Below are 18,950 nucleotides of genomic sequence, written 5' to 3' on the forward strand. Positions count from 1 at the left end.
ACAAGAGGTCATAGCCTTAGGATGAGAGGTAGCAAATTTAAAACGGAGTTGAGGAGAAACCAAAGGGTTGTGAATCTGTGGAATTGGCTACCCCAGAGTGTGGTGGATGCTGGGACAGTGAGTAAATTTAAGGAGGAGTTAGACAGATTTTTAATTGGTAATGAGTTGAAGGGTTATGGAGAATGGGCAGGATGGTGGAGTTAAGGCCAGGATGAGATCAGCCATGATCAAATGGTGGCGCAGCCATGATTAAATAATGACCTAATTCTGCTCCTCAAATTTGTGAGTTTATATATATCTTATTTACCCACAAATGGAACCTTGCCGTGAGCTTCCCTCTTATTTTTAAATATCTTGCTGGATTTGCTCATTAAACTCATCACAGAATGCTACATTTGGTAGTTAAAAGGGTACTTGCGCAATTAGTGAAATGATAATAGTTAATGCAATGCCAATTAACATCTTTCCCTAACAGAAACTAAGCAGTTTGAATTGTAGAATCTCATTCCTTCAGATGGTAACTTGGGCGGGATTCTCCGATAATGCGGCAGAGTCCCCGTGCCGTCATGAACGCCGTCACGTTTCACGACGGCGCCAAATGACCACGGTCACGAGCGTTTCAGGGCCCGAAAATGGGCTAGCAGTGGGGCCGCGCGGAACTCGGGGGCGGGGGGGGGGGGCGCAAAAGCAGCGTCGTCATCGCGCGACGCCCGACTGACGCCGCGCACCGACATTTAAAGTACGCGATCCACGCACAGGACCCAAGACGACGCGATGGCTGAGCCTCGACAAGCCGCTCCGAGGTTCCGCGACACGGACCTGGACAGCCTGCTGGATGAGGTGGAAGAACGCAGGGCCATCCTCTGCCCAAGACATGGGCATCGCCAACCGTCAAGCACCCCCCGCTCTGGGGAGCAGTGTAGGAAGAAGCTCCACGACCTCACGAGGGCTGCCAGGGTAAGTGCCACGAGGGTGCCCCCGGGTCACACCCAACCCCCCCCCCCCCCCCCCCCCCCCCCCACGTCTCGCAGCAACCCCCCCCCCCCCCGCCTCCCCCGGACACGAAGGGGGGGGGGGGCTCAGGGGGCGCAAAGTTGTACACGACCCACTTGAGCAGCACGACTCCCTTGAGAGATGCCATGGCGTGGCTCCAACTGTTCCCCCACCCAGCATTAATGTAGCCTATATCTGCACGCCCTGATGATAACCGCCTAATTGTGATGCTTTATCCAACACCCCCCCCCCCCACTGAATGAGACTGCTCACAACCACCGTGAGCATCTGAGAACCAGAGGGGGATCACCTGTGCTGCACCCCCTAACCGTTCATGAGCAGAGGGCCCTGGACCTCGCTGGGGGATCCGCCACCCGGGAGGTAGCGCCATGCCAGGTCGGAGGCGCAGAAGCAAGTGAGACAACCCTGCATGGCAACCCCCCCCCCCCCCCCCCCCCTCAGCCCGTCATCCCCCCCCTCAAAATGCCACTCCCACCCCCTCACCCCTCCCCCTCACACTCTGCCCACTCCACCCCGATCCCCTCCCCTCTCACACTCTGCCCCCCCACCCTCGAACCCCTCCCCCTCACACTCTGCTCACTCCACCCCCTCCCCCTCACACTCTGCCCACTCCACCCCTCCCACACTCTGCCCACTCCACCCCCCAATCCCTCCCCCCTCACACTCTTCCCACTCCACCCCTGAACTCCTCCCCCCCTCACACTCTGCCCACTCCACCCCCGAACCCTTCCCCCCCTCACACTCTGCCCCCTCCACCACCATACACCCGGCCCAGCGTGTCTAACGAGCCCCGCATCATTGTATTCCCCAGGGGCCGATCGTCCCGGGCAAGACCCAACCGTCCATCCGGGAGCTCAGCGCCCAGGGACGCACGCCAGAGGGTGGAAGGAAGTCATACAGGAGGGCCATCCTCTCAGTCCGGGGCACTGGAGGGGGACGGACAGAGACAACACCGAGGGACACAGGACGGACAGGCAGGACAGTGATGGCCGTGAATTGCCTGAAGATAGGGCCATGAGCCAGGACATCGCAACCACCCCGGCCGACACCGCACGGGTGGCGTACGCGGTAGAGGCAATGGGGGAAACGGTTTCGGCCATCGGTCAGGTTCTGCAAGGCGTTGGGCTTCATGTACACGTGTCATCCGTGGCCCAGGAGAGGGCTGCCCTCTCACAGGCAGCCATCTCACAGAGCCAACAGGAAAATGCCGCCGCGCTGCAGGGTCTGGCCCAGTCTCAGCAGGCCCTGGCCCAGTCCCAGCAGGCCCTGGCCCAGTCCCAGCAGGCCCTGGCCCAGTCCCAGCAGGCCCTGGCCCAGTCCCAGCAGGCCCTGGCCCAGTCCCAGCAGGCCCTGGCCCAGTCCCAGCAGGCCCTGGCCCAGTCCCAGCAGGCCATGGCACAGTCCCAGCAGGCCATGGCACAGTCCCAGCAGGCCCTGGCCCAGTCTCAGCAGGCCCTGGCCCAGTCCCAGCAGGCCATGGCACAGTTTCAGCAGGCCCTGGCCCAGTCCCAGCAGGCCATGGCACAGTCCCAGCAGGCCATGGCACAGTCCCAGCAGGCCCTGGCCCAGTCTCAGCAGGCCCTGGCCCAGTCCCAGCAGGCCCTGGCCCAGTCCCAGCAGGCCCTGGCACAGTCCCAGCAGGCCCTGGCCCAGTCTCAGCAGGCCCTGGCCCAGTCCCAGCAGGCCCTGGCCCAGTCCCAGCAGGCCCTGGCCCAGTCTCAGCAGGCCCTGGCCCAGTCCCAGCAGGCCCTGGCCCAGTCTCAGCAGGCCCTGGCCCAGTCCCAGCAGGCCATGGCACAGTCCCAGCAGGCCATCGCTGAGAGCATCGGCCCCCTGGCGCACAGGCTGGATGGCGTAGCGCACTCACAGGTAGAGGTTGCACAGTCCCTGACAGGGATGTCGCACTCCCTGGGCTCCGTCGCTGCGAACGTTCGGACCCTATTCGATACCGCTGCAGGCCTCCAGCGCCATGGTGCGACGGCGCATGTCTCCGATCGCACCTTCTACCCATAGTGAGGCCCGGGGGCCACCGGGCTCCCCGAGGGAGGAGGAGGTTCTGGGGCCCGTCCCCATAACTCCAGCAAGGGGGGTCCCTGGACACTCGGCCTCCCCCCGTTCCGTCCCTGGCCCGTCTGGTGGGCAGCGGGCAGGACAGGGTGGCACCACGCCATCCAGCATGCCCGCCGAGCAACCTGGACCATCGAAGCCGGGCCGCCTCAGGAAACGCTTGCCGACGGGGAGTCACGTTGCCGGGCGGGATTCTCAGCAGTCCGCCTCCACTCCTGCTGTACAATCTGGGGATACACCTAGACGTAGTGGTAGGGCCCGTAAGGCAAAGAAGCCAGACACTTAGTTAGTTGGCACGGGTGCAGGGCACAGCTTAGTTGTAGGGGCTAGGGAATCTGTCTGTCAATGTCACGATTAAAGTCAATGTTACACTGAATTTTGAAGACTCTGTGCTATGTCTGGTGCCAGGGGGCTCGTGAGGGTGACCGAGTGGTGCCGGGGTTTATGTTCGGTGCAACGGTGATGCCGGGTGTGCGTTCCCTACACTCCCCCAACCAAATACCGTCGTCCTCGGCACTCCGACGCCAGCTACCCACATGGGCATGTGATGGAGTGTCCGTGACGCATACAGTGACCACCGAGGTGGAGGGTTCAGCTATTGCCATGAGTCAGACTTTGTCTAACGAATCTGAGCTCACAGCTCATCGCAGAGCGGGCTGTCATCATTCAACATGGCACTGATCACACCCGCTTCCACAATCATCAATATAGTGCAATCCCGTAGTGCCGCAGTGGCAAGGTGATGTGAAATTGGTGTGGTGTGCGGAGGTGCGGTGGTGCAGGGGGGTGGTGGGTGCTGGGTGGCGCCCGTGGGTGCGACTGGCGGTGCAAGTGTCAGTGTTCAGCGAATCCCTCCGCCGCAGTGTGTGAGCCGTGCAGCCACCAAATCGTTGCGTGCCCGCTGTCCTCGACGGTGCCATCGTGCAGCCTCCCGGCCATAACCAACACCCGGGTCGTGTCTGTGCCCCCCCCCACCCTGATGCACGTCATCCCCCTCCTCCTCCTCCTCGTTTGTGGTTTCTCCGCTGCCATCGGGTTCTCCCTGTGCCTCCTCCACCAGGGCATCACCCCTCTGCATGGCTATGTTGTGCAGCGCACAGCAGACCACAACTATGCGACCGACCCTGTCGGGACGGTACTGCAGGGCCCCTCCGGAGCGGTCCAGGCACCTGAATCGCATCTTCGGCAGTCCGAAGCACCGCTCCACCACACCCCTGGTTGCTGAATGGGCCTCATTGTATAGGGTCTCCGCGTTGGTCTGGAGCCTCCATATCGGCTTCATCAGCCATGACTTCAACGGATAACTCCTGTCGCCCACCAACCAGCCCCTCAGCTGGGTGGGGGGGGTGTCCCTCGAATATTGCGGGGATGAACGACTGTGCCAGAATGTAGGCGTCATGCACACTCTCAGGGTACTTTGCGCACACGTGCATGATCCTCATGCAGACCACCTAAATGTTCATCGAGTATGTGCCCTTCCTGTTCATGAACACTTCCCTGTTTTCTGCAGGCGGGCGCGTGGGGACGTGCACACCATCGATTACACCCTGGACCATCGGTATCCCGGCCACGTTGGCGAATCCACATGCCCGTGCTTCCTGCTGTGCGCGATCCTCGGGAAATTGAATGTACCTGTCAGCGATGGCGTACAAGGCGTCGGGCACGGTCCGGAAGTACCTGTGGACCGATGCCTGTGAGATCCCGAATAGGTCCCGCTCCGCGCCTGGAATGAACCGGTTGCATAAAAGTTTAGGGCCACCGTCACCTTGACGGATACCGGTATAACGTGTCCTCCTCCCGTTCCACGTGGTGCGACGTGTGCCACGAGGCGGCATATATGTGCGACCGTCTCCCTACTGAACCGTAGTCTCCTCCTGCATGCCCTGTCCGGTAGAGCCGCGAAGGACATTCGGTCACGGTAAACCCTGGGCCTTGCTGGGCGCCTGTGAAGCCCTGGCACGACCAGCACTGGCTCCTCCTCCTCCTCCTCCACCCCCTGCGCATCAATATCAGTGCCCGCATCCTGTGAATTCCCGACGATCTGGTGGTCAATGTTCCCCTCCTGGACATTCTGGCCGTGAGCGCCTGCAGCCTGCGCGGCGACGATGGGGCCCTCTGCGGCCACCCCTCAGCAGCAGCCGCTGCAGCAGCAGCCACTCTGAGCCGTCGCAGTCTACGGTGCTGGATGGCCACCTGCAGTGCAGCAGCTCCAACCACTGAGACAAACATCGCTGTCTGGTTAGCATACACGGTGTCCTGCAGGAGGGTGGTGGGGGGCAGAGAAACAACATGTTACACGGAGGTTCTTGGACACCTTGACAGCCAGGTGGCATGGGATACCTGTGTGCCCCGGTGGCCTGGTCTCGCTGCAGACACGCAGCCAGCCTAATCCCTGGTCACTGTCTGCGTCCACCGGCCAGTTCACACCGTCCTCCTCACCGGTGCGCCAGTCGCCTCTGTCCATCAGCGAGACAACACCTTACAGACATGTCCTCGTCACTGTCCTGCCATGGCAGGGCGGCTGACATGTGGCACTCGCGGATAGGCAACCTCTTCTTCCCACCCCCCCTCCCCCGGGCATGTCTGAAGTATCCTACGAAGGCATCCTCCTCTCCCCCCACCTCCCCCCCGCGATTGGCAGCAGTGTTCTCAGAGAAGCCTTCCCCACCCCTCCAGCACCGGCCGTGTCTGCAGAAACTCTGGGACAGGGGCCGCCCACCTCCTTGCTCCTCATCGTCAGCCAGCACGAATGGCTGACTATTTTATTTACTAGGTGTGAACCAGGTCACGCCGTCGGGACTTCGGCCCATCCAGGCTGCTGAATAGCGGGGGTACCGGAGAATCCCCATTGTGAGTGTCTCGTGCGATTCCCCCGCTGGCGCGGCACCGAACTCGACGGGGCCATTCTTGCCGGTTGGGAGAATGGCGGGACGGCATTGACCGGCGATATAATGGCACGGCCGGCGATTCTCCCAACCGACGCGGCTTCGGAGAATCCCGCCCCGTGTTCTTGGAGATTTTGAAAATGTCAAATTTAAATTTTACTACTTTACCTTTCTGTCTCTTTTGTTTCTCTTTCTCGGTACAGTCTTTCTTTTGCTTTTGATTTCTCTTTCTGTATTTGATTTGACTCAAATTCATCCACCTTCTCTCCCATTCCTTTGTTCTTTGTTAATCCTTGAATCTCATTGGATGAAGAGATACACTGAGAGTTCAACAAACTCCCAGATACCCCATTGCCCTCGGCTCAGCATTGTCAGCTCACAATTCCAACAAAACATGACAGAACTGAAAGATGCACATAATAGTCCAACCTTTGTTGTTCCATAAGGCCCAAGCTGCTGCTGCCAGCTTTGGTGAATCTTAACAAGTTGTCATAGTTATGCAAGACCCAGGGCGGGGAAGCAGAAATTCTTGCCCAATGTCAACGGACCTTTTGCTGGTTTGTTAAATTTTCCATCTCACCTGTGACAATTCCTGTGGTGGGCAGGGCTGGAAAGTCCCACAGTCCCGCCCTATGTGTGGTGGCAACAATGTGGTATTGACACAATACGAAACAAGTTGGTGACACACCACTGCACATTCTAACTACAATCCGGAAAAAGCACCAAAAGGAATTATTTTTAAAACAATGACCATTTTGACCTATGTACCACAACCACATGCACCTGAAAGAGTTCATCTCGGCTGTTCCCCAATTTTTTTTTCGTGCACAATAGCATAAAGTATAAGAACAAGAAGAACATCCTGATCTATATTTTCTTTTTTTGTAAATATCTTATTCAGGCATTTTCACAAAAAACAAACTGAAGCAGAAGCAAAATTGTACAACATTATAAATAACCTCCCCCCCCTTCCCGGCTCCCTACTCTCACCCCCTCCTCCCGCCCAGTCTCCCCCATTTTAACCCCTTTCACCTTCCCACTTCCCCTTTCACCCTCTCCCCTTTTGCTGGCTCCTCCTTATCAATGACCGGCTTCTACCTCCGAGCGAACCCATCAGCTGACCCCCTCAGGACGAACTTGATCTTCTCCAGCCTCAGGAATTCCACACCCCTTTTGGCAGCTCCGAGTCCCTTCATCCAAGTAAGATCCGTCTCTGGGCTATGAGGGAGGCAAAGGCCAAACCGTCGGCCTCTCTCATCCCCTGGACTCCCAGATCTTCCGACACCCAAAATATCACTACGTCTGGACTCGGGATCACCTTTACCCCCAACATTACATCCTTGGACATTGCATCCGCGAACCACTGCCAGAACCCCTTTAGCTTCAGACATGCATAAAACATGTGGACGTGATTCTCGGGCCTCCCTGCGCACCGCCCACACCTATCCTCTACCCCCTCAAAAAACCGCATCTTCGCTACCGTCATATGTGCCCTGTGAACTACTTTAAACTGAATAAGGCTGAGCCTCGCACAAGACAAGGTTGCATTCACCCTCCGCAGGGCCTCACCCCACATCCTGGCCACCAACACCCCACCCAGCTCCTCCTCCCACTTCCACCTTATATCCCCCAATGGGGCCCCCTCCCAATCCATCAGCTCCTTATAGATCTCAGACCCCAACCCCCTATCTCCCCCTTCGACAGCACCTTGTCTATCAACCCCAAGGGCGGTAACCCGGGAAAGGATGGCACCTCTTTCTTCACAAAATCCTGAACCTGCAGGTACCTGAAACTATTCCCCTGGGCATCCACTGCCCCCACACCCTCAGGACTGACACCATCACTGGGTTCTCAGAGTACTTGGTCAGCGGGAACCGCAGAGTCACTGTTAACAATGCCCTTCAGCTCGTTCCCCTACAAGAAGCCGCTTCCATCCGCCCCCATGCCGAACCCTCCCCCACTACCCAATTTCTAACCATGCCGATGTTCACTGAAGTTCATTATATTCGGTAGCGCCAGAACCCCGACACCCCTTGCCCCCGCCCAAGTACTTGCCCAAGTACCTAAAACCCGTCCCCACTACCTTAAATGGCAACTTCCCTAACCTCTTCTCCTGCCCTCTGATCTCAACCGGGGCCACCTCACTCTTTCCCATGTTCAACTTGTAGCCTAGCCGGAGAACCAGCCAAATTTCTCCAAAATCCCCACGATGCCCCCCATGCCACCCAGTGGATCCGAAATATATAACAGCAGGTTGTCTGCGTACAGTGAAACCCTGCTGCTCCATATTTTAATTGTTAACTTGACATGTCAGAACTCCCATGTTCGTGAAATTATTAGTGATTAGTATTAACCTACTTGGAGTAATATGTTTTTAAATTCCACTAATCCATGTTTACAGATGAAGTAAATTGGACTAGTCCCTCTAAATTCTTCTGGTACGCCATCAAACTGCTTTGGACTGATCTCTTACAAATGTATGCTTGTTTGGATCATTGATCCATCAGAACAGTACTTTGCATTTTACTGAGCTATAATTTACTAAAATATTTTGTTTGTCGGAAAACCATCTTAGCAAGGAAGAGCGAAAGGTTTAAAAAAAGTCTAAAATTGCCAATGAAACGAGGGCATTTGGTCACCATGCCTGTCTCAGCTCTTCAATAGTGTTTTCCACAGAACCCTGTAAATCTTGTATTTCTCCAGTTCCCTTTGAAAGTTTTGATTAAATCTGCTTTCACCGTCTTTGCAGGCAATGCACTTGCTGATCATAACACCGAAGTGGGAGAAAATTGTTTCTTCATCCCTTGAGTCTGGTTCTTTTGCCAAGACCTTCAATCTGGTTACCAACCTCTCCACCAATGGAATAATCCCTTCTCATTTACTATATCAAACAGTTTGTGATTATGAACACTGTCGTTACATCTGCTCTTAACTTCCTCTGGTCTAAGGAGAACAATCTCAGGTTTTCCTGTAAAAGAAAAAAAAAGACTTGCATTTGTATAGCACCCTCCATGACCATCAGACGTCTCAGTGCGCTTTACAGCCAATGAAGGACAGGTGTACGCATTGTTGTGATGTGAGAAACACATCAGACAGTTTGCAAACGAACAAGCTCCCTCAAGTAACTATCTGATCTTGACCAGATATTCTGTGTTATTTGTGATATTTGATTGAGGGATAAATGTTAACCAGGGATAACCCCCTTGTTCGTCTTCATACTAAGCCATGGGATCTTTTATGTCCATCTTAGAGGGTAGAAGCAACCTCGGTTCAATGCTTACGTCAAAAGACAGATCTTTGACAGTGCAGGACTCCCTCAGTATTGCACTGGAGTGACAGCTCAAGGGCGCGATTCTCCGCTCCCCAGGCCGGGTGGGAGAATTGCGGGAGGGCCGCTCTGGCACCCCCTGCGATTCTCCCACCCTCCCCCCCCCCCAAAATGGCGTGTCGCGTTTTGCGACACGCCGTTCGGAAAATTGCGGTTCGCCGTTTTTCACGGCGACCCGCGATTGGGCCGAGCGACCTGCCGTTCCCGACCTGTTCACGCCGGCGGCAACCACACCTGGTTGCCGCCGCCGTGAACATAGGTAAGATTGGGGCCTGTGGGGGGCGGAGAGGGGATCGAGCACCACGGCCGTGCTCGGGAGGGGACTGGCCCACGATCGGTGCCCACCGATCGTCGGGCCGGCATCTCCAAGAGACGCACACTTTCCCCTCTGCCGCCCCGCAAGATCAAGCCGCCACGTCTTGCGGGGCAGCGGAGGGGAAGACGGCAACCGCGCATGCGCGGCTGACGTCATTTGGAGCAGCCGGCCGTGTCATTATCGGCGCACTGCCTTGACGCCATTGTCAAGGCCTGGCGGCCGAGTTTCACGAAATGCCACTCCTAGCCTCCGGGGGAGGGTGGGAGAATAGGGGGCGAGGAGCGGCCTCCGACACCGTCGGGAAACACTGCGGGTTTCACGACGCCGTCGGCCGTTGCGGAGAATTCCGCCCCTGGAGTGGGACTTGAACCCAGAACCTTCTGACGTAGAAAGGAGAATGGGCACAACTGAGCTACATTGATACACAATGCCCACATTACCAAAGCTGCTAATTCCTAGTAACAGTCTGGTAAATCTCTTCTACATTCTTACTAAGCCCCTGGTGTCCTTTCTGAATTATCCCAGATTGAGCACAGTACTCCAGATGAGGCTAGGTGGTGTTCCGTGAAAGTTCTGTACTCTATTAATAAAGCCAAGGATTCTATATGCTTTTTTAACAGCCTACACCACTTGTCTTGCCACCTTGAAAGATTTGTGTACATACACGACCCTATATTTCTGTTCTGGCACCCTTTCCAGCATTATACCATTTAATAGCTTATAAAGCCTCTTCTCATTCTTAACGCCAAAATATATCACTTCACACTTCCTTGCATTAAATGTTATCTGTCTGCCCATTTCACCACTCTGTCTCTGTGCTTCAGACGTCTGTTGCTATCCTTCTTATCCTTTCCTATATTTAGAATTTGACGGAGCTTGACTGGGCACACAGCTGACCCGAACATGTGTGAAATTGCACGAGAAGACATCGTGCACGGGCCCTGATGTCAAAGGACAAAGAAAGGTACAGCACAGGAACAGGCCCTTTGGCACTCCATGCCTGCGCTGACCTGCTGCCCGTCTAACCTAAAACCTGTTAAACGTCCGGGGCCTGTATCCCTCTATTCCCATCCTATTCAGGTATTTTTCAAGATTGCCCCTGAACATCACAATCATACCTGCTTCCACCACGTCCTCCGGCAGCGAGTTCAGGGCACTGACTACCCTCTATGTAAAAAATCTTCCCCAGCACATCTCCTCTAAACTTTGCCCCTTGCACCTTAAACCTATTTCCCCTAGTAATTGACTTCTTCACCCTGGGAAAAAGTTTCTGACTACCCCCTTATAATTTTATAGACTTCTATCAGGTCACCCCTTAACCTCCATCATTCCAGTGTGAACGAACCGAGTTTATCCAACCTCTACTCGTAGCTAATGCCCTTGGGGCTGTTTAGCACAGGCCAGCAGCACGGTTCGATTCCTGTACCAGCCTCCCCGAACAGGCACCGGAATGTGGCGACTAGGGGCTTTTCACAGTAACTTCATTGTAGCCTACTCGTGACAATAAACGATTTTCATTTCATTGCATACCAGACAACATCCTGGTAAGTATCTTCTGTACCCTCTCCAAAGCTTCCACATGCTTCTGGTAGTGTGGCAACCAGAATTGAACATTATGGGCGCGATTCTCCCATGCCGCGCCGTATGGGAGAATCGGCGTGCGCACATTTTTTCCCGCGGCGCCGGTCTGACGCCGGCAGGCGATTCTCCATTGAGCAGAGAATCGGCACCATTTGTGCTGGTGCGTTTGGCACGGCGCCGGTCACAGGCTGCTGTCTGGGGCCGGGCCGCCGCTTCTCCGGCCTTGATGGGCTGAGCAGCCGGCGCCGTTCACACCTGCTCGCAGCCGGCGGGAACTCTGCACGTAGGGTCGGGGGGCGGCCTGTGGGGAGGGGAAAAGCACTCCTTCACCGGGGGGGGGGGGGGCCTCCGATGGGGTCTGGTCCGTGATCGGGGCCCACCAATCGGTGGGCCGGCCTCTCCAGCCCCCGCCCTATTTTATTACGTGGCTCGATCCTGAACCCCCACGCCATGTTGAGTCGGGGCCGGTGCGCTGAGGAAGTCCCCTGCGCATTCGCGGGTTGGCGCGGCGCCCATTTGATGCCGGGAAGTGAGGCTGGAGAGGCGTGAACCGCTCCAGCACCGTGGTGGTCCCCTGTGGGGGCCAGAATTGCTACTGCCCGCGCCCGATTCGCGTCGTCGTGAAACGTGATGGCGTTCACGATGGCACAAACACTCTGGGGGCGATTCTCCAAATGTCTCCATTTCGGCCCCGATCACGGACCAGACCCCATCGGAGGCCCCCCCCCCTACGAGTAGAGGTTGGATAAACCCGGTTCGTTCACACTGGCAGAACGGTAGCATGGTGGTTAGCATAAATGCTTCACAGCTCCAGGGTCCCAGGTTCAATTCCCGGCTGGGTCACTGCCTGTGTGGAGTCTGCACGTCCTCCCCGTGTGTGCGTGGGTTTCCTCCGGGTGCTCCGGTTTCCTCCCACAGTCCAAAGATGTGCGGGTGAGGTGGATTGGCCATGATCAATTGCCCTTAGTGTCCTAAAGAATAAGGTTAATGGGGGGGTTGTTGGGTTAAGGGTATGCGGTAAATATGTGGGTTTGAGTGGGGTGATCATTGCTCGGCACAACATCGAGGGCCGAAGGGCCTGTTCTGTGCTGTACTGTTCTAAATCGCACCCCTAAGTGTGGCCTAACTAAGGTTCTATAGAGCTGCAGCATGACTTGCCAATTCTTATACTCAAGCACTCTTGGTGCTTTTACGTGATATTTCAGTTGACGTAAGTCAGAGGTACACACACCGAAAATTGAAAGGGCGATTAAACACATTAAACATGCAATTGACCCTAATTCTGTGTGGCCTCCACGCCAGGACGTATTGACATTTTTTCACCATTTTTTCACCATTCCTGATCCAGTGCTGGATAAAATGTCCGGATTAAAGAAAATAAAATGTGTTATGCTGCCACTTGCTTGATTCTGAATGATAGAGAAGAGAGTTTGCAAGATTCTTTTGGTGCCAATGGAACAATACTGTAGCTCCCTGAGGCAGCAGACAGCCTTCAGGGAGCTTGTTGGAAAGCTTGCCTCCTTCCCACCCTCCCAGCCTCTCAGAGCACGTGTTTCACACTGGCTGGCTGTTAATTGGTCAGCCAGCGTGAAATCGCACACCAGGGCGGATCACGGGCCAGATGTGAGTTGCACACCTGCGTCCGACCCCCCTGAGTGCCCATGTCTGACTTGCAAATATTCAGACCTATATTTCAGAGTTTCATGACATCTTCACAAACGTTGGAAATTACGCGGTGCATAGTTCATTAAATGAGGGACTTTGCTCCAGTCTGAAAAATAACTTTGTCGTCACTCTTTGATTTCTGACCCTTAGAGAATTTTATATCCACGTTACTACCTGTTACAACCACTCATAGGCGGAGACCCCTATTCTGTTGATCCAGGCGAGACCCCTCAATTTGTCATGGTCTGACTGGGATACCCCCAAATTGTTACAAACCCAGGTGAGGAGGGATGACTGGCTCTGTCTTTACTCAACCCTCCCTGCTGGTAGCAACAAGGTTTAATCTAACACGGTTCCCTTTCCCATGGCTGGGTACCTTTTCCAGACTCAATAGTTATTTTTGAAAAGGAGCCAAATTAAACAGTCTTTCTTCAATTAAAGACCGAATAAGTTTACTAACTACTATAAAAGTAAGGGAACAAATGGTAAAACACATGCATCTAATTCATTCAGATTAGAGTTAAAAATTGAGTGCAGTAGTAAGTAAATATAAATAAACGGTCATACAGAACAGTGCTTGACTCACCGAAGAGTGGATGATGATGGAGTGTGGCCGTTACAATTTGATTTCAGTCGAGTTGACTTTGGTCGTTTGGCAAATAAATTTCAGTTCCTTTACTGGCTGTCATACTTTTTACTGGCTGAGCTGACTTCCTGAGTCAGAAGGAGAGAGAGAGAATTATACACCTGCAAAAAATGGCTATTTTGCAGGGGCACTGCCAGCGGCTTCTGTCACTGTATTACACACCTTCAGTGTGAATAAACATACAGTTGCTTATCTTCAAGAAACACACAATGACAGACAAGACACCGGGGTAGCACTCTCCGCTATCTTGTAACCCCTCCTTTGTAGAATCGTAGAATTTACAGTACAGAAGGAGGCCATTCGGCCCATCGAGTCTGCACCGGCCCTTGGAAAGAGCACGCCACCCAAGCTCATACCTCCACCCTATTCCCGTAACCCAGTAATTTCACTCAACCTATTTGGACAATAAGCATGTTCCACTTTTAGGAAATGGCATCCACTAGTCTATTACACACAGGGGGCGGGATTGTCCGGACGCCGATGCTGAAAGTGGGCAGTGCCACTTTTGCAATGCTCCGTCCCCTCGGTACGCCTCACACTGTCGGGAGGCCTCAGGGTGTCATCTGAGGCCCTCCCCCGGTGCTCCGCCCCCTGGGCCGAGTTCCCGATGGCGTGGAACACTTGTTCTTTTTATTTTCCATGAACCCAGTGTGGCAGCTGCGGACTGGGTCCAGTGTCGCCACATTTTGGGGGGGTGAGCCGTTCCGCGGGCATGGAGGGCTTTGTCGGGGGCTGGGGGAACTGGTGGGGGGTGTTCCAGGAGTGGCAAGGCTGATGACAGGAGGGCAGTTTTTGGCAGACCGGTTTAGTGCGCGGCCGGCGCCATGTTGTGTAGCCGCTGCAGGCCGCCTCCGTGCACTTGGGTGGCCACGGACACGGCAATCCCCCCCCCCCCCCCACCAGACGGAGGATCGGTGCTGCTTTTGCGCTGTTCTTTCGGGCGTAAAACGCCACTGTTGCCACGCCGGCATCAGCACTTAGTCTTCAAATCGGAGAATCCAGCCCAGGATCTTTTGAGATGAGGTGGCCATTATGTTTCTTTGTTTTGACTGGAGATGGTAATGAGCCTCTGGATTCTTCAAGAAGCTTTGTTTGGATACAGAAAGGGGTTCCATTGTCCCCTAGTTAAATAGCCTGCAGCTATACATATCACTGACTGACTGTACATTCACAGCTATATTTGGGACTTGTGTCATTTTAAAGTTCAATATTTTGTGCATGATTCCGTGGTTTATTTTTCTCCATCTTCATGACACTGCGATTAATTTAATCCCATGACCCTTACTTTTGCTGAGCCGTCTGCTTACAACTGTAAATTGAATGTCTTGGACGGCAATACAATTTTTAGTAAGGATTTTGCCAGTTGTCTCCAAAGCTCAATGGAGGAGCTAAGGCACATTCAAATAAACCTATCCTGTGAGATTAGTGCAGTTCTGTGTATAACTGACAGTTATTTCTTCTAAAGACCCAGGAGGCTGAGTAGTTGAGTAAACACTAGTTTATTCACAGTCAAAGGAAAGGGCTGCTATGACGGCAAGAGCACACAGTATCAGACCCAGTTGGGACTGCCAGCTTGCGGGCCCCTATCTGGGCCGGCCTTTGTACAAGTTAATTATGAGCCCCAGCTGGGCGAGCCTTTACTCGCTAGCAGGGAAGCTCGTATTCCACACGCCCCACGGGTTGATCAGTTAGGGTATCCTCATGTGCCTCGTTGGGGTTATTATACTTCTTTTTTTTTAATTTAGAGTACTCAATTCTTTTTTTTTCCAATAAAGGGGCAATTTAGCGTGGCCATCCACCTAACCTGCACATCTTTTGGGTTGTGGGGGTGAAACCCACGCAGACACGGGGAGAATGTGCAAACTCCACACGGACAGTGACCTGGGGCCCAGATCGAACCTGGGACCTCTGCGCCATAGTACCAGTGGGATGAGACCATCAATTCACTAAACACGTGCTTTGAGATATGAACAGTGGTTTTAATCTACTTACTACAGAGCCAGCCTGTTACACGTTGAACTCTCGATGAACTGGTCGGCTGGCTCTGGGCATCGATATTTATATAGCAGTCCAGGGGGAGGAGCCATGGGCGGAGCCAAGGGTGGAACCCTGTACAAACTCCTAAGCATTCCCAGAGCTACTCCCCCTAGTGTTCGGGCAACGCAACTGCGCTTACAATCGTACGGTCTCATATATATATCACAGTGTGAATTACAGAGTTACATTCACCACACAGTGCAGGAGGTTATTATACATTTGACTGTAGATGACAGATGTTCAAATGTTTTTGGGCTATCCGTGTTCAATCCTTTGGTTTCTCTGGGCCGTTTGGATAGGTCAGTTCGCTTTATCTCCTAAAGTTGGAAGTGCTACAGGGAGACTGACTGCAATGTATTTAAAGGCTACCTTCAAAATACGAACACAGCTTATTATCATATTTATGTATAATTATTTAAATACACATGCTTGCATAATATACATATATACCCTACACAGATATAAACATAACTAAATGCTGTATGTGAATTTGCTTTTTATTTATTCCAAGGTTAAAATGTGATTTGACGTTAGGATACCCTGCTGAAAATGAAATGAAATGAAAATCGCTTATTGTCACAAGTAGGCTTCAAATGAAGTTACTGTGAAAAGCCCCTAGTCGCCACATTCCGGCACCTGTTTGGGGTGGCTGGTACGGGGAGATGCTGCTGCTGTAAGATGTGAGAGAGGTTTTGTGGGGGCACTGGACAGATCCAGTAGCTAGAGCAATTTACAGGAAAGTCTTCTGTTCAATATCCTGGGCTTGCTTCTGAAAACATAACTAGATCTGGGCCAGTGAAAATGTCCCTGAGATTGTAAGGATCCGTGATCCATCTATGAGTGTAACCAGAGAAGGCCATTATCCAAAAACGTGACCTGACTTGTGAAAGGTGGTTGCCTCTGGCTGCCGTGAAGAGCAGGCAGCATGGAGCTTGTGCTGGAAGGGGAATGTCTGTAGGTTTGTTTTCTGCTGTTCTTCCTCTACTTTTCCATTTTCCTGTGGTTCTAGGGGTCCTGGCCCCTCAACTCCTTGCCCACCTTGGGTTATTCCTGGGTGTGAGCCTAAACTTTGGGCATCGGCAGGTTATTTCATCGTTGCGGAGTGAATCCCAGCCGAGTCCATTGATCTTCTCACCAGATACCTACATACACATAACCTGTTGTCGGGATAAAACCAGGAGCTGGAACTCCAGCTGTACGTTTTCTTGGAGGCCAGTGTTCTGAACTCACCAATAACACCTTTTTCGACGCCATGGCCCCAATCTGTGCAATTCCCTCCACTAACCTCTCTGTGCCGTTCTCTCTTGCTCCTCAATACTTAGGTCATTGGCCAAGCTTTTGGCTACCTACCCTCATCTTCCTATTGCCTTTGACTTGATGTCAAAGTTTGATTATGTGCCAATGAAATGCCTTTGGATGCTTTACTATGTTAAAGGAGCTACATAAGGTTTCTATCGCTGTTTCTCACCTAATTCAGCCTGGATGTGAGGCGAAACCTGGAGCTTACTGTCCAGCAAGTTTGAGCAGTATGTCATGTGGTGTATTTATTCATGATTTTCAGTAAGGTTCCCTGTTTTGTTTTAGAAATCTATTGTAACCAGTTTGAGTCACTGGTAAGAAATAAGAATGGTTCTAAATTCATTGAAGATATTTTGCTTCGCTTTTGTCAGCATTTTTTTGAGCTGAGGCTGTGAAGTTAAAGGGAATTTGAAAAATGACAGGGAGAAAGTTCAGAAAGCTGTGCACAACTATAGGACTGAGTGATAAGGTCAGTGGTGTGGGTTATTGTTAGCATTCAGCTGTACTTTTCCCTGAAGTGGATTGGATTTGTCACACCCTGAACAAAAGCACAGACAAGTTACTGAGTCAGTGTCTCACTACGCCGATTGCAAATCAGAAGAATGTCCATTGTGAAATAGCATTATTGGTGTGTCCCATTGTGACAGTTTTCTGAGTCAGCTTGGTTTTCTTCCAGAAAAATACAAATAATTGTAATTTTTAAAAATAAAACTTAACCAACAAATGTCACAGGAAAGCAAGTAGTTAAATGTGAGAATGGCTTGAACTCAGTGTGCAAGTTTGTGAGTACGAACTCCTCCTGAACCTCATACAATCTGTTCATACAATGCATCCTCGCCTTGGCCTGTTTCTATTTTGGACAGAAGGGCCTTTTTCTATCACGCTGACTGAGACCTGTCCACTTCACCGCCATCCCTACTCACCCCAAAAAAAAACTATTTAACAAATAAAAAGTCATAAAGGGCTCTTTTTAACATTATGATTTTGTTCCCATCTTATTTTCAGTATTCAGATCACTGGATACCTCCTATGCAGTATCGCAGACGCCCTCTGGTCAGTGCCGACTAGCTCCTCTCATTCAAGTGATCCAGGACTGCAGCCATCTCTACCACTACACTGTAACGCTAATGTTCAAGCTCCATTCCTGTAAGTATCCTGAATTTCTGTAGCTTTGTTTTCTATGTCTGGCAAAGAAGATGATACAAATAAAACAAACGTCAAGGAATATTAAGCATAGCTAAGTCACCTTCAGCCCACCTGAGCAGAGATTTCAATTGGATGTTGTTTTCATGGCAACAATGTTGCGGACACTGGGTGGGATTTTCCATCCCCAGGATGCCCAGAATGCGTTCCCCGATGAGATGGAAAATCAAGGGCAAAATTGTAAAATCGGGATCGGCGCCAGGTACCAACCTGAACACGATGCTCTGACCTCTCACTGGCAGCATGAATGAGTTCCACACAGCATGCTAGTGGGACCATGGAAATAAATGCAAATGTGTCGTAATGATCCATTTGCATCTGTTTACCGGCCCGCACAGTCCCCACTGTCCACATCGAAGAGAGGTAAGTGCTTGAGTGATTGGAATGCACTTAGTGAACTTTGGTGCGGTCAGAGTTTACAAACATTGGGGTTTCATCACTTAAGCCATAGAAGGGATATAAATGGATCAAAGCTGCAGATGGTTCTTATGAGTTGTCAGTCACAAACTACGACTAGAAAGTCATGAATGGATTGCAGACAGTGGATCTGTGAGAACCAGACGCAGGCACAGTTGTGCTCCTTCTAGGAATGGACATGTGGAGCTGCAAGATAGGTATTCCAGCTATAATGCTTCCCACAGCCCCTGCCTGGACTGCACTCTTAACGTCCAGCCAGGCGTCCTTTTTCTGGGAGGGGGTCGGGTCTGTGTGGGGGGCATGGGGGAGGTGGTGTCTGTGTGTGGGGTGGCACCTGTGGAAGGGGTTCCTTTAGGCAGGGGGGTTCCCCCTATTATTTGGGGGGGGACACCCAGCAATCCTGGGGGTGGGAGGGCGGGTCGATTTCCGGGAATGGCCTGCCATAGTGGCCGGCCGCGGGACTCTGCAGGTGGTGGTCCAATATCGGGAATT

At 52.7% G+C, this 18,950-nt stretch overlaps 1 protein-coding gene across 1 annotated transcript in view; it reads left to right on the top strand.

Moving 5' to 3' along the window:
- LOC119962198 (huntingtin-interacting protein 1-related protein-like) overlaps positions 1-18,950 on the top strand; it is a 188,486-nt gene that overhangs the window by 99,795 nt on the left and 69,741 nt on the right. The window contains exon 8 of the mRNA XM_038790161.1: positions 17,844-17,984. Coding sequence (XP_038646089.1) covers positions 17,844-17,984 — 141 coding nt within the window. The remainder of the gene's footprint in view (positions 1-17,843; positions 17,985-18,950) is intronic.

Source organism: Scyliorhinus canicula, chromosome 1 (assembly GCF_902713615.1).
Source record: "Scyliorhinus canicula chromosome 1, sScyCan1.1, whole genome shotgun sequence".
Classification (NCBI taxonomy): Eukaryota; Metazoa; Chordata; class Chondrichthyes; order Carcharhiniformes; family Scyliorhinidae; genus Scyliorhinus; species Scyliorhinus canicula.